This window comes from Juglans microcarpa x Juglans regia, chromosome 1D (assembly GCF_004785595.1).
Source record: "Juglans microcarpa x Juglans regia isolate MS1-56 chromosome 1D, Jm3101_v1.0, whole genome shotgun sequence".
Classification (NCBI taxonomy): domain Eukaryota; kingdom Viridiplantae; phylum Streptophyta; class Magnoliopsida; order Fagales; family Juglandaceae; genus Juglans; species Juglans microcarpa x Juglans regia.
In genome coordinates this window covers 41,582,824-41,598,053 of record NC_054594.1, presented here as the reverse complement: position 1 = coordinate 41,598,053, position 15,230 = coordinate 41,582,824, and the positions used below count along the sequence as shown (strand labels likewise).

General features: G+C 38.5%; 1 protein-coding gene across 1 annotated transcript; it reads right to left on the bottom strand.

Moving 5' to 3' along the window:
* Nucleotides 1-3,366: 3,366 nt before the first annotated feature.
* Nucleotides 3,367-6,075, bottom strand: LOC121262049 (protein phosphatase 2C 16-like). Its single transcript, XM_041164487.1, has 4 exons — nt 5,195-6,075; nt 4,497-4,860; nt 4,284-4,389; nt 3,367-3,944 (listed from the first exon to the last, which is right to left on the bottom strand). Exons 1-4 carry the CDS (start codon nt 6,040-6,042, stop codon nt 3,610-3,612), a joined length of 1,653 nt encoding a protein of 550 aa, XP_041020421.1. The 5' UTR covers nt 6,043-6,075; the 3' UTR covers nt 3,367-3,609.
* Nucleotides 6,076-15,230: the final 9,155 nt, after the last annotated feature.

Here is a 15,230-nt window from a genome sequence, read left to right as displayed (position 1 = left end):
TCCCAACTTGTTCGCGCAATTAAGGAATTACTAAACCCAGATATGCGACAGTTTTTCTTGTCCTTGGATGCTGCAGGAGGGACGATTGGGCCCGTAACTGTTAAAGTAGCATGCATGCGTTAATTGTTAGGTTATATTTTCGATGGCATTGTCACCCTTTATTTTTCATGAGACCATTTGTATTCCTTTGATGAGTTTATAAACAGCTACTTTTCCAATGTGGGTTGTCTGTTTGATTTGTTATAATCTCATCGAAATGAGGACGGATTATGAAGGCCCTGTTTTAGGCTCTGTTCGGATTATGTATGATTATATTGGATTATGTTTAATTATTATATGGTTATCGTAATGCCCCTTATTATTTTGTTAACTTGAGACAGATTATTTACAACTGTTGTAAAGATAAAATGTACGAATTAACCCACTGTGCACAATGGGAATTGGTCAGCAGGAAGCTACTCGATGAACGTGAATCGAGATGCAGATGATATGTTCCCTAATTTGTGTTGGACTGATAATAGTGAAGATGACCTTGCAACTGATGATCTTGAGACACTCGCATTTCTTGTGAGGGCTGGTAGAGAAGCACAACAACAGCTTAGACAGCCACAACACAATATTGGATTACGGGGACATCAATATATTTTGGAAGTTTTGAATGGGAATCCAAGAAATTGTCGCGAGTTATTCCGAATTGAGGTTGATGCCTTCCGCGCATTATGCAGATTGTTACGTTCAAATAGTTTTTTGAAGGATACTAGAAAAGGGCTGACCGTCGAGAAACAAATAGGCATGTTCACATCGGTAGTGGCGGCTGGAGACGAACAACGGATTGTGGGGCAGTGATTTCAACATTCAACGGAAACTGTTAATGCCCATATAAGGAACGTTATGAAGGCCCTGTGTAGGCTAGGGACACATCTTATTTACCCAACTCACACATCCGGGGTGCACCCAACAATCGCAATCCGAGAAATTATCCTTGGTTTGAGGTAAGTTGTTTATGGTAGATAATAAAATATAATTCTGATTATATTGGGTCATTGTTTTGTAAATTACTTGAACCGTATGGAATCATATGTATCATGTTCGGTTCTTCGTTTGCAGGGATGCATTGGTACAATTGATGGGACCATGATCGACGCTGTTGTACCTGCAGAGGTGCGTGAGGCATATCGCAATCGGCATGGCAAAGTTGCCCAAAACGTATAATGTGTATGTGACTTGGACATGAAGTTCACATTCTTGTACACTGGTTGGGAGGGAAGCTCGTATGATGCATGTGTATTCATCGATGCATTGTCTCAGGGCCGCAACACATTTCCAATGCCTCTCGATGGTAAATATTTAATATTATATAATTATTTTTGTTTGAAAAATTTTGGGGCTTTATATCTGCTGTTGTTAAATCTGTGGGATTCGTTGCTTGGGGTCTGATTATCTCAGAATGTTAATGGTTAACAGGTCATTATTATCTAGTCGATTCGGCGTACCCATGTACTCGAGGATTTATGCCCCTTACCCTAGAGAGAGATATCATAGAAGTGACCGTTAGGGTCAGCGGGGATTTAGGGGGTATAAAGATTATTTTAATCATCATCATTCATGCATTCGTAACGTAATAGAACGTACATTTGGGGTCTTGAAATCACGATTTAGAATTTTAAGACTCATGCCTGGTTATAAAGTTGGGAGGTAAGGGGATCTGATCATTGCATGTTGTACGTTACACAATTTTATTAGAATGACGAGCCCGAATGACTGGTTGTTCGAGGAGTGGAGAGATGTGGAGCTCAGTCCAAGCGGTCGTGCATATAGCGACGCCGCAATTTCAAGAAATCATCCTGACATGACCGTTGAATCAGCCCAGTTATGGCTGCAATTAGGGATGACATTGCCAAACGTATGTGGGAAGCTAGGAGTGGTCATTGACTTATATTGATAAATATTGACATTATTATCAATATAAAGGTGTAGTTGGAGATTCAAATGTATTACAAATTTGATTTTGGTCTGGCAATATATTACTAATCTACATAGATAAGGAAGTTTGTAGCAAATTTATTTAGAAATATGGGTGCTAATATTATAAGCTATATACGTAAATTTAGTTTCATAAATGATTGGTCGATATGTAAATTTTATCGTACACAAATTTACAAGGATTGATTTTATAATTTAATGATGTTATTTTCCTAATTGATTATCACTGTCTATAATTGAAAATTAGAGGTAGGCAAAATGAGCATTACTACGGTGAATATGGGAAACGAATTTAAGCACAGCTATTTGAAAAAAAATTATTTTATATATATTAGTATTATTTAACGTTTTTTTGCAAACAATTACAATTGGGATTTTTGAATAAATGATTATTATTATTATGGAAATTTTGTTGTAAAATTTCATTTGAAAAGACTATTGTAATCCAAAAATTTTTATTATTCACTTCATTAAAAAAAAAAAAGTACCTGGATAATTTATAATTTATTATTACTTCTTTATGAATAATTTATAAATAACATTAATATAAAGTTAAAACCATATCAATTCATAAATAAATTACAACTATTTATAAATTATTTCAACTCATCTCACTACTATTTATAACTCATCTCAACTTATCTCAATTCATCTCACTACTATTTATAACTCATCTCAACTCATCTCACTACTATTCAAAACTCATTTCAAATCATCTTAAATCATCTCAACTCATCTTCAAATCCAAACGACACCTAAAAAAATGCCTCAAAATTTCCATCATTTTACTCCCCAAGTAACAATCAAGTTGCATGTTTCAAAAGCTGGGGTTCTTCTACATACTTGAAGAATCCAACAGTGTTTGATTCTCTCGTATTCTCGGTGTACAGATCGAACAAGAAAAGATCATGAGACTGCTATGTAGAATCTGTCAGTAACTCCACACAATGGTGTGGTTATTTGCAACACAAGGTGAGCAAAACTGAGCAAGTTTCTCCCAAATTATAAAGTCGCTTAATGTATTCACATCAATACCTATAATTAAAAATGACAATCTAAAACGAACAATATTTCTCGTCCAAATGTTAACATGCCATGTCCTCAACCAACTAAAATGAGCTAGGATTCCCACCGCTTTCAGCTTATGACGGTATGAGCAGGCAAAGGGGGTGACTGGAGATTGTTGGGTTCTCCTATTCTTGTGTTCAAGCTCCTAGGGTGGGGTTAGTGGGCTGAGAACCTCAAACAATTACCTGCCAAGGCTAACGCAAATTTCCTTGGTCTACCACTTGAAAACTCGAAAGCGCCATCTCATCTTCAAGTAGCAGCAAAAGGTTTAGATACCTTGGGTTAAAAAGATAAAGACCTCATAAAACCTTCTAGTTGAAAATTTCTCTCCCTACTTGCAGCCTTTCAGAATTCACAAAAACTAAATCTCGGCAAGACAGACCAAGACAGAGATAATGGCATTCCATCATAGTTCCTACAGTACATATAAATTTCTATACTTGAACACACATTAAGCCCACAAAGAAAAAGGAATGGACCAGACTATGTATTAAGCAGGTGTACTTTCTCTAATATATATAGGTAAGAGACTTCAGCTATCATGCTGAAGTTTATCCACTAAGACTTGCTCTTGAACTTCCTTTGTGCTTTCAAGTCCACCACAATCACAGAGATGTTATCCTTGCTTCCCTTTTGGAGGGCAAGCATCGAAAGGTAATCAGCTGCTGCTTGCGCTGCAGGATCAATTCCTGTACCCCTCTCAAGAAGAGATGCAGTCCCATTCTTTTTGTGCCAGAGCAGAATCCGCCTTCGAGCCAGTGCACAAGCTTCTTCGTTTGAAATCACATCCCACAAACCATCGCTGGCTAAAATAAGGCATTCATCGTCTCTAGCTCGAGGAAGAAACATGACTTCCGGTTCTGGAATAATCCATGGTTTCAAATACCTATCACCTGTAGATTAACAAAGAAAGAGAAAATAAAGATTTAGCTTAGTATTAATTTTGTTTTTCTCAAATACGGTACTTATCGATTAAAAAAGTCATTAGGATTTCATATTGTCCAATCCTTTTTATAACAATTAACACTTTGACATTCTTCATAAGCGTTCTGAAAAACTTATTAGAATAAGGTTCCAATTTAAGGACTGACATTTGTGTCAATTTCAACATTAAAGCATCACCCAATATGCAGCTTCCATAAGAATCCCCCTTCCCTTTTTCTTCACAGATATTTATCAAACAAATGATACATACAATTACCACAAGATCTGGAAAAAAAAAGTAGACCTACCAATGGACCTTGACATTGCAAGAACCCCAAAGACACGGTGACCATTCCATGGTATGACCTTGCCTCCAGATGCTTCAATCCTTGCATATTCATCTTCTCTGTTTGGCTGGGAAAAAGAAAATCCAATTATGAAAGAATGATTAGTTTCCATTGATTAGTTTCCATGGGAGAAAGCTTTGGTCCATAATGGAATAGCAGAAAAAAGCACCCTACTTTATGATCACTTGATAAAGCAATGGGTTCTTTCCCGCGACAAAGGACAGCTCTTGAGTCACCACAGTTTGCAACTATAATATGAGATGAACATATTAATGCAACCACAGCTGTTGATCCAACAGTTTCTGGTGCAACAGGGTCAGAAGCATCTCCATTGCTTCTATTGATGCCTCTACTAACTTTTCCTCCAATTTCATCATCAACTTTTTTGAAACAACTAGTAAAGGCTTTCTCCCACTGCAGCTGCTGATTTTCCCCTGTTCCTCCAGTACTTAAACTGTCTTTAAAGACTCCAATCTCTTCAGCCAAAGCCAGATGGATGCGCTCATGACAATAGTTTGCAACCTGCAAAAGGTAAACCCTTCCAATCAAGCCAATATGTGATGGATTCCAAAATTGTTATCATAAGGAATAATCTCAATCTCAAACTCATTCAAAGATTGAAGTATCCAAATATAAAGCTTATTGGAATATGTATGTTAACTGAACACAACAGAGATCATTAAGAGATACATCAGGTTAACGACTTCTAAACCTTGCCCATGAAGTATAAAATCAAACTAAAAAAATCACGTTACACACAACTTATGAATAATCAAACGTCAGACAGTTGAGGAAGAACGATCTCAATAAAAATCATCCAATTCTACCAAAACAATCAAACAAATAATAAACAAATGGGGATAAAGATGTACCTGAGAGCCCCATGGCCATCATAAACAGCAAAAAAATGACTAGTTATGTGTGTCAAACTCTGATTTATTCCATCAATCACACGATCACCAATTAGCATTTTGATTGGAATTTTCAAATTTTGAGGTACAGCAGCAATGGCATCTTCCATTTCTGGTCTTTTTCCACAAATAGATACAGAACCCCAAAGGGGAATACAGTCCAGCTCAAAAACACTTCGACGGCCTGCTTTACCGACATTCTTCTCCACGTGTGACTGGAAAACCATTGCAGAGGCCTTTAAATCAGATTTACCAGATATCTTCAAATCTGGGCTCACTGCTGCCACAATAAGTTCACCAGAAGGTGCCTGTCCTATACTTGATTCCTCCAAGATAATAGCTTTAGCAACAATCTGAGCATGACCAATGTTTTCAATTTCCGCAATATCTGGCAAGATTATTCGAGACCCTACATTCGAACTTGACAAATCCTCACTAATAAATTCATTATTGTCATCTGGAACAGACAAGATTTCATCTTCCTCACTTTCCTGAATCGTGGTATCATTAGCAATTGATTCATCTCTGTTCTCTGGCAACATCTCCAACAAATTCACCCCTCCTCTGGCATTGCCTTCTGGTGCTGTCATGGTTAGCATGTTAACTTCCTCCTTAGCATCATTGCAGCTTCCATTGCCACTAGAAACAGACTCTGCAGGCACAACCTTAGCAGGATCCAACAACAAATTTGCTGCATCTGTTACCAGATTGAGTCGTGTGATTTCCACATGAGTTGTGATTCCAGAGTTATCACCCAAAGAAGTACCCAAACTAAGAGTCACTGCAACTGCTGAAGACATCTCCTCCATCAACTCTCTGACTCTTTGTCTCAGTCTCCTGTCCTAGTTACTTTCGAATATCTCCATACTCACATAACTTGTTATTTTCCATTCCCTTTATCTCCTTCAAGGGACCAAGTTTTAAATGTTGTATTAATAGGTTACTCTTATATTGCAATTAAATGATCACCAGTCTTTTTACAACTATATTGATTAGGAACACAAATCACACCACCAAGATCAATTTAATTATGGGCATGAGCTAAAGAGTACAGTATAAAACCGAAGTATCAGATCTAGTGAGGAACAATGAATTTGATCTCCATTTACAATTACTCCGAGCATTCACCAGTACTTTCGGTTTCTCAAAGGCTCTAAAACTTACCAACTTCTTCTCCTTCTGGCACAAAACCGACCACGGAAGTCATAAATCCTATCCAGGCCACCAACCTCTAAAAAACATATGCGAAAATAACCAAAATCCAATCTTTAACTGCAAACCCAAGGAGAGAAAGCCAAAAGGGTGATGGGAAACAACCTAGGAAAAACGAAAGTACCCGTGTAGTCACAATAAAATCCTTAAAAACCTTGAACGTTTTACTCATAAAACTTGGATTTTCCTGGATCTGAGGCAACCCATCTCAGCCTCTCTTGAAATATGGGTACACCCAGCTCCAAATCATCAATAACCATAAAAGGGACACACATATTTATTGAACTAATATCTGAGTAGCTACTACATGATCTTGATTCCCTCATAATAGATAACAAAGACACATATCAAGAAAATAAGTTCAGGGTGCTTACCAGTTGAAACTGAGACTAGGTGGCTGATAATCTGACCGATGAAACCACAATCTTTCCTAGATTTTTTCCCTTGGCTGAGGGCTCAGACTAGAGAGAGAGAGAGAGAGAGAGAGAGAGAGGGAGAGTCGTGTGCGTGGAAATGATTTTTACCCTGTATTCCTTTCAGGGACACGTACACATGTCTTTAGCTTCCCATATTCAGTATTTTTGAAAATGCGTTTATTTGAGAGAGGAAATAGTGAAGACAAACGGAAAAAATAACCACCATTTTTTAATTACAGTCCACCATATATTCACTCGTTTGGTTACACATATAAAAAGATAAAATGAGATAAAAATCAAGAATGGAATAAAATATTTTTAAAATAATTTTTAATATAATTATAATGATTATTGATGATTTGGAGCAGATCAATAATGTCTGTGTACTAAAATTTTAGTATAAAAATATATATTTATAAATTTTATCTTTAAGTATTTTAGAAAAAGTTGTATATGTCTCACAAAAAGTGATATATTGAAACACTAATTTATACGCAATAAAACTCATTTTATAATGGTTTGGAGGTGCTGTCCATTTCAAGGAGAAAATGCATTATTATGTATTATGATTTATGGGGTGCATCAGGGCATGAGCATGATCTTCATTTCATGGTGTCATCCATTCAGAGCTCAACTTCGTTATCCTTTTCCACATTCACAATTTCTTCAAATCTCATCATTATATTTCATTTTCCTTTCTTGTTTGAGTAGTGCTATAGTTACAAAAGGATTAAATAAAATAATCTCACAAATTAACATGATTTTATGTGATTCGTCAGATATATTTTATAATAAAAGTAACTTTATAATCTGACAAACTACATCAGTTTGTAAAATTATTTTTGTGTAATCACTTTTGTGATTAGAGTATTTCTCTTTTCATTTTATCAAATCCAAAAACATTTCATGATGATGATGAATATTGCAGCATATATCATGCATCATGTGTTTGATTTTTCACTGGGCAGCCGAGAGATTCTCATGCTATGATCTATTAGATGGAGGGGCGCCCACGTGGGGCTGACCCCCTCCTGCTTGTAACGCATGGTTTAAAGCCATGCGTTACTGCCGTTACATGATACAATTGAAGGCTGGCCTTTAAGGCCAGCCGTGCAGAGGAAGACTATATATAGTCCTCCCCAATTGTGTTTTTGACGATCTGAAAAAAATAGAAAAATACTCTCTTTTTGTTCTCTCTTAAAAAAAAATACTTAGGCTGTGGATTGATTAAGTGTTACTCTAGTTCCATATTACGTAGTACACTTTCGCCACTAAAGGAAAACGCTTGGAGTTTATCAATCTGGAAAAACTTGTGGAGCAATTCTTTAAGTTGAGCTTGAGGTACTTTTTCGCTGTGCATTCTAACTTTGGTATCAGAGCTATTTTTTTTTAAATTGCTTCCAGTTTATAATATTTTCTCGCATATGCTTGAGATTTGTATTGTGTTTTTTTTTATCCTCTCTTTTTTTTTATCTGTTTAAAAAAAAAAATGTTGCGCACCAGGTGGTGCTGCGAGCACCAACGCAGTGGTGCTGCGCGCACCACCGCAAGGCGCTGCTCGCACCACAGTGATGCAGCACGCACCATTGCGGTGCAGCGAGCACCAGCGAGGTGCTGCACGCACCACCGCGGTGCAGCACGCACCAGAGAGGTGCTGCTCGCACCACGGAGGTGCAGCGGCGTGCTGCTGTGGAGCGGCTACTGTTCACGTGAACAGTAGTTGATGGAGGAAGAAGATGACCCTTAGGTCATTTGACTTCCATGGGCTTGGGCCGTGAGGCCCAGCTCAAACGTTTTTTTTTTTTCTTTGATGACTCGGGCTGGGCTTGGCCCAATTTGATTTTGGGCCATTCGGCCCTTCAGTGTTTAATAATAATAATAAAAAAAAATGAGGGGATGAAATTTGCATGTCTTAATATATGCTAAGATATATTGTTATATTACATGTGATTTTTTTTTTAATGTTTTAGATTAAATTTGATCACATGTGAATATAGTTATATTCATGCTATTTTTTTTTCCATTATTTTAAATTACATGTGATCTTTTATTTAATTTGTTATATTAAATGTGATTACATGTATATGTGAATTGAACATGTGGATATGTGATTATTTTTATCATCTATGAATGTTAGGCTTGAATGTTTATACATTAATCTTTATTGATAAAATAGAAAAAAATTCCCACTAAGTAGTCTTAGTTAGAATTGTCAGTGTAAATGATAGACTGAAAAAAAAAAATTGCAGTGACCCAGTAAGAACTGTAAATGCACTGTATAGCCAAAAGACCACAGTGACCCCAGTAAGAACTGTAAATGCACTGATGGAACAAGAAAAATGGACTGTAATGGTCTTATATGAACCATCTTTGTAGACTGGCCCAACAGGTTACTGTGGTTGGAGTAGCTGTCCTTGTTGACTGGCCCAAAAGGTTACTACAATTTTAGTAGGTTATGTCTTTACATGTGACTAGGACTAGATGACTACTTAAGATAGTGGGAGTATGGTTGAGAATTATGATTAATTCTCCCATATTTTTTTTGAATTTGCGCGGGAATTAGGTTAAAAATTTAATAATTGGATATTGTGGCGCAAGAGATGATTCTGAAGCCTAGCGATTTTTCGATCTTGCGACATGTCTAAATTATTTTTTTTTCTAACTTGGATATACGCGGCAGATTTCTTAGGTGTGTGTGTAATATCCCTTCTTTGCGTATTGTAGTGAAATGGCATCCAAGAGTATAGTTACCGATTTAAACAAAGGGGAGAAATTGGATGGGGAGAACTACGATATTTGGCATCGCAAGATCCAATATGTTTTAGATGAGCAAGAGGTCTTGGAGGCCTTATCTCACTCCCTTACTGAGCCCGAGGAAGGGACCTCGGAACAACACAAAATAGATTAACTAGCTTATACTCAATGGGCTAAGAAAAGTCGGTGCGCGCGCATAATAATATTAAGCAGCATGTACAATGATCTAATGTGTGAGTTCGAAATCTATGACACTGCCCAAAGCATGTGGGAGGCTTTGAAGTTGAAGTTTGGTGGAACTTCAGCCACTAGGTTGCGTGGGTTAACCATGAGGTTTGACTCCTATAAGATGCGCTCTGACCACACGATGAAGCAGCATCTTAGGGCTATGTCAACCATGATCCGCGAACTTAAGTCGGCAGGAAATAACCTGACTGATGAACAGCAAGTCCAGGCAGTGATCTAATCACTGCCGAATTCTTAGGAGAATATGAGCTAGAACCTGACACATAACGAGAATATCAAAGACTTTGATGATGTCTCGCGTCACTTGGAATTGGAGGCTGAGCACCTAGAGGCTGCCAAGCCCAATCACACGGCCTATGTGGCTGATTCTGGTTCGTGTAAGGCATCAAGGCCTAAGCGCAAGAAGTCTAAGAATGGAGTAGCTGCTGGACAAATTAAGAAGGTGTCAGGAACTTCTCAGCGCAGCAAGAGGGGCAAGCGCGGGAAGAACAAGTCGAAATTAGAATGCTTCAACTGTGGAAAGAATGGCCACTTCGCTCGTGACTGCACTGAGCCGAAGAAGGTACACTCTGACTTTTCTCGCATTTTTTTGTAACTAGCCATGTGATGGTTGCTCACTCCTATCCTGTGTGGACTGTTGATTCAGGAGCGACCGAACACATAGCGCGAGATAGAGTTGGATTTGTTGAGTATCGCCGGATTCCAGCTAGGAGTCGTGATATCAAGGTGGGGAATGGAGCTAGCGTTGAGGTACTGGGACTTGGTACCTACAAGCTGGACTTGCGGGGTGGCCGCACTCTTTTCCTTCACAATGTGCTATACGCTCTCGAGATCCGACGAAACTTACTTTCTGTAGTCACTCTATTAAGACTTAGTTTTCGTATTGTATTTGAAAAAAATTATGTTTCCTTTTATTTGGGCCATGTGTTTTATGGCAATGCTTTTCTACAAGACGATTTTATGATATTGAATTTATATTATTCAAATATAAATGAGTCAATTGCTTTTCTTTCTACATATGATAATTTGGATTCATATAAATGGCATGCTAGGCTTGGTCATATAGGGCAAGATAGAATGACTAGGTTAGCTAGAGAAGGCCTTATAGGCAATCTCGCTAAGGTCATCTTACCCACATGTGAATATTGTCTAATGGGAAAAGCTAAGAGAAAACCGTTTGGAAAAGCCACAAGGGCATCTTTTCCACTGCAATTAGTCCACTCAGACATCTGTGGTCCAATGACTGTGAGGGCAAGACACGGAAGTGTCTACTTCATCACGTTTATAGATGATTTTTCACGTTACGGTCATGTCTACTTAATCTCCCATAAGTCTGAAGCATTGGAATGCTTTAGGCGATATCTAAGAATGGTTGAGAATCAGTTAGACAAGAGTTTAAAAGCTCTATGAACTGACCGAGGACGAGAATATCTCTCTGAGCAATTTAAAAGGCTCTGTGATGAAAAAGGAATCAAAAGACAGTTGACGATGCCGAATACGCCCCAGCAAAATAGCGTGGCGGAAAGGAGAAATCGAACACTGCTTGAAATGGTTAGGTCAATGATGGCGCAAGCAAACCTACTAATTTCTTTTCGGGGGGATGCACTTTTGACTGCTGCCTACATTCTTAACCGAGTGCCTCCAAATCAGTAACTTCCACCCCATATGAACTATGGACCGGCGAGAAACCCAATTTGAGTAACTTGCGGCCATGGGGTTCAACGGGTTTTGTTCACAATCTTTCTCATAAGTATGAGAAGTTAGGCCCTAGAGGGAAGAAGAGTATCTTTATAAGGTACTCAGAACACTCTAAAGGGTATGTATTAATAGGTGAACAATCTTATGGAAGTGTGACTGAGATTGAGTCACGAGATGTAGATTTCATTGAAGATGAGTTTCCAAGTAGAGGTGAGGTTGATAGGAGTTTAGAACTTCATGAGATTGTAGAACAAGAGGAAAGTGCTCCAAGGAATTCAGTTGAGAATGAAGAATAAATTCTTCAAGCTCCTACAAATTATTTGAATCCGAGTGGGAGCACATCACTTGTCAATCAATCACAACAACCTCAGCCGCGTAGAAGCACAAGCGAAAGTATTCCCGTCGTCGTTTTGAGATTGAAGGGGAAGTTTTTATGGTAGCTCCGCATGATGATGACGAGCCTAGGACAATTTATGAGGTTCTCTCATCTTCTACAAAAGATGAGTGGATGAAAGCTCTTAATGATGAGATTGAGTCTATGAAGACTAACCAGGTCTGGGATCTGGTTGATCTACCAATAGGACGTAAGACTATTGGGAACAAATGGATTCTTAAGGTCAAACGCAAGTCGGATGGATCAATAGATAAGTACAAAGCTCGCTTAGTGGCGAAAGGATATACCCAACAGGAAGGTATAGACTATGAGGAGACTTTTTCACCAGTGGTGAGGTTTGCCTCAATTCGCCTGATTCTAGCTATAGTAGCAAACATGGATTTGGAACTCTACCAGATGGACGTTAAGACAGCATTTCTCAATAGAGAACTAGATGAGGAGATCTATATGGATCAACCAACTGGTTTTGTGGTCAAAGGTCAAGAGCGCAAAGTGTGCAAGATCAAACGATCTATATATGGCCTAAAGCAATCATCTAGACAATGGTACCTCAGATTCCATCGAGCCATTCTCTCGAATGGGTTTACGATAATCACAGAGGATCATTGTGTTTATATCAAAAGGTCTAAGAAGAGTTTCATTATGTTGTCATTATATGTTGACGACATACTACTAGCTGGAAATAATAAAGGGTTGACAGTTGCCACAAAAGAGTAGTTATCCTTCAATTTTGAGATGAAGGATATGGGTGAGGCAGAATACATTTTGGGAGTTAAGATCTACATAGATCGCTCAAAGAGACTTTTGTGTTTGTCTCAACAGACTTACATAAAGAAAGTCCTCGAGCGCTTCCTAATGAATGGATGTAAACCCATTGACACCCCTGTTGCAAGGAGCGAGAACTTGTCTAAAGTGATGTGTCCTAAGACTCAAAAAGAAAAGGAAAAGATGGCTCGTGTCCCTTATGCTAATGCTGTGGGTAGTCTGATGTACGCAATGATGTGTACTCGGCCTGACATATGCTATGCAGTTGGCTTAGTGAGTAGATTCCAATCAAATCCAGGACTAGCTCACTGAAAAGCGGTCAAAAGGATTATGCGATATCTCAAGGGAACTGCGGACTATGTGCTGTGCTATCAGGGTTCAGATTTGCTGCTAAAAGGTTACAGTGATGTCGATTGGGGCAGCGACCTAGATGAGCGCAAATCAACCACTGGGTATGTCTTTCTGCTCAACCAATGCGCCATTACATGGAGCAGCAAGAAACAACTATGTATAGCTTTATCCACCATGAAGGCATAATACATAGCATGTTCTGCAGCAGTTCAAGAAGTTGTTTGGTTACGGAGGTTCCTCAAGCATTTAGACATTGGCACGGATACATCGGATCCGGTGACAATATTCTGCGATAGCATGGCAGCCCTCGCATATGCTAAGGACTCAAAGTATCATGGAAGAACCAAACACATAGATATCAGATATCACTACATCAGAGACATGATAGCGCAAAAGGAAGTGGTTCTGAAACATCTTTTTACGAGTCGCATGGTTGCTAATCCCTTAACGAAGCCTATAGCAAGAGATGTCTTCGAGGCTCATGTTAGGAATCTAGGACTGCGTAGACTATAAATGTAATTTGTGTTTCAAATGACATAAAGATATAACATTTCCTTTGGGATATTAATACAATATGATTCAGTTTTTGTCTTTATCGTATTGTTTTTAATACACACACACAAGATATGTCAACAGGCTTGGATCGGCTCACTCACACGAGCGATCGCCTCTAGCGCTTAAGTAGCGAGTAGAGATGAGACATTGTATCCCTAGGTACTTGTCCAAAGGGATAAGTAGGTTGACACAAAATTATGTCGCCTTAGTGGAAGCTAAGATGAGATCCATTGATAGGACTATGCATGGGTTACCTCACCATCCATGTAGCCTGTAGTAAGCCAGATGCGAGTTCCTCTTTGACGCCTTGGAGACGTGCAAATAGAGGAATTCGGGTTGGACGCTTAAGGAACGGCTAGACTAAGATATGTACGGTGTTGATATAGACATATGCTTTTTAAGAAAGAGAAATCCACCGTAGCATATGTTTCATACTATATGTGCTAATACGACCATATGAGTAAGTGAGTAAAATGTTTCCCTCTTTCTCGCTGTGTGAGTCTCATTTCTTAAAAAATGTCCTTTACTTTTGACTATGTCATGAGATGGAGGTTGTAAGGTTTGCTACTTTGGCATGCCGTCTATGGCCATGATAGATACGGTCTAAAGAGGCATTGTTGGGAAAGCAGTTCGACCAAAATTGAGTGATATGAGTGTAGCGGCTAAAGGCTGTGAACACATTGAAATATTTGGAGGTAGTCAAGCATTGTTCTGAGTTTTTTAAATTCAAGAGGGTTCGAAAATGCTTGATCTTGATGCGATCAAATAAGTCTAGGACATGACCAGACACGTTAGGGATGTTACTATGCTGGTCTTCTCTAGGAGAGATTTGGTGTATGTACTCCCTCCTTTCTACAGATGTGCTTGGTGGTCTCACGGCCTATTTATTTGTATGAACAAGATTGAGAACATTAGAGAGATGCTGACCTGGGGTCATGCCCACTGTGTGCGAGTGGGAGATATTAGATGGAGGGGCGCCCACGTGGGGCTGACCCCCTCCTGCTTGTAACGCATGGCTTAAAGCCATGCGTTACTGCCGTTACATGATACAATTGAAGGCTGGCCTTTAAGGCCAGCCGTGCAGAGGAAGACTATATATAGTCCTCCCCAATTGTGTTTTTGACGATCTGAAAAAAATAGAAAAATACTCTCTCTCTTTTTGTTCTCTCTTGAAAAAAATACTTAGACTGTGGATTGATTAAGTGTTACTCTAGTTCCATACTACGTAGTACACTTTCGTCACTAAAAGAAAACGCTTGGAGTTTATCAATCTGAAAAAACTTGTGGAGTAATTCTTTAAGTTGAGCTTGAGGTATATTTCATGATGATGATGAATATTGCAACATATATCATGCATCATGTGTTTGATTTTTCACTAGGCAGCCGAGAGATTCTCATGATATGATCCAAATACAAATCCTATTATTAGATAATGTACTTGTAAGCTGCTAACACATTTTCATTTCGCCTAAACTAATTATGATAATTAGGTTTGCATAATTTAAAATAAAAATGGATAAGGGCTTAATTGGTCGAAGGAATCAATAATGTTCGGTGGAGATAAAACCAGATTTTTTGTGGCTAAAATCTTGAATATTGTGAATGA

Bases quoted from the DNA above. Each gene is read 5' to 3' on its own strand.
- LOC121262049 (XM_041164487.1), bottom strand. From the start codon at position 6,042: ATGGAGGAGATGTCTTCAGCAGTTGCAGTGACTCTTAGTTTGGGTACT. The intron at 4,390-4,496 runs GTAGGGTGCTTT...TCTTTTTCCCAG, and splicing joins CTTTATCAAGTGATCATAAA to CCAAACAGAGAAGATGAATA. The intron at 3,945-4,283 runs GTAGGTCTACTT...GTTAATCTACAG, and splicing joins TGCAATGTCAAGGTCCATTG to GTGATAGGTATTTGAAACCA.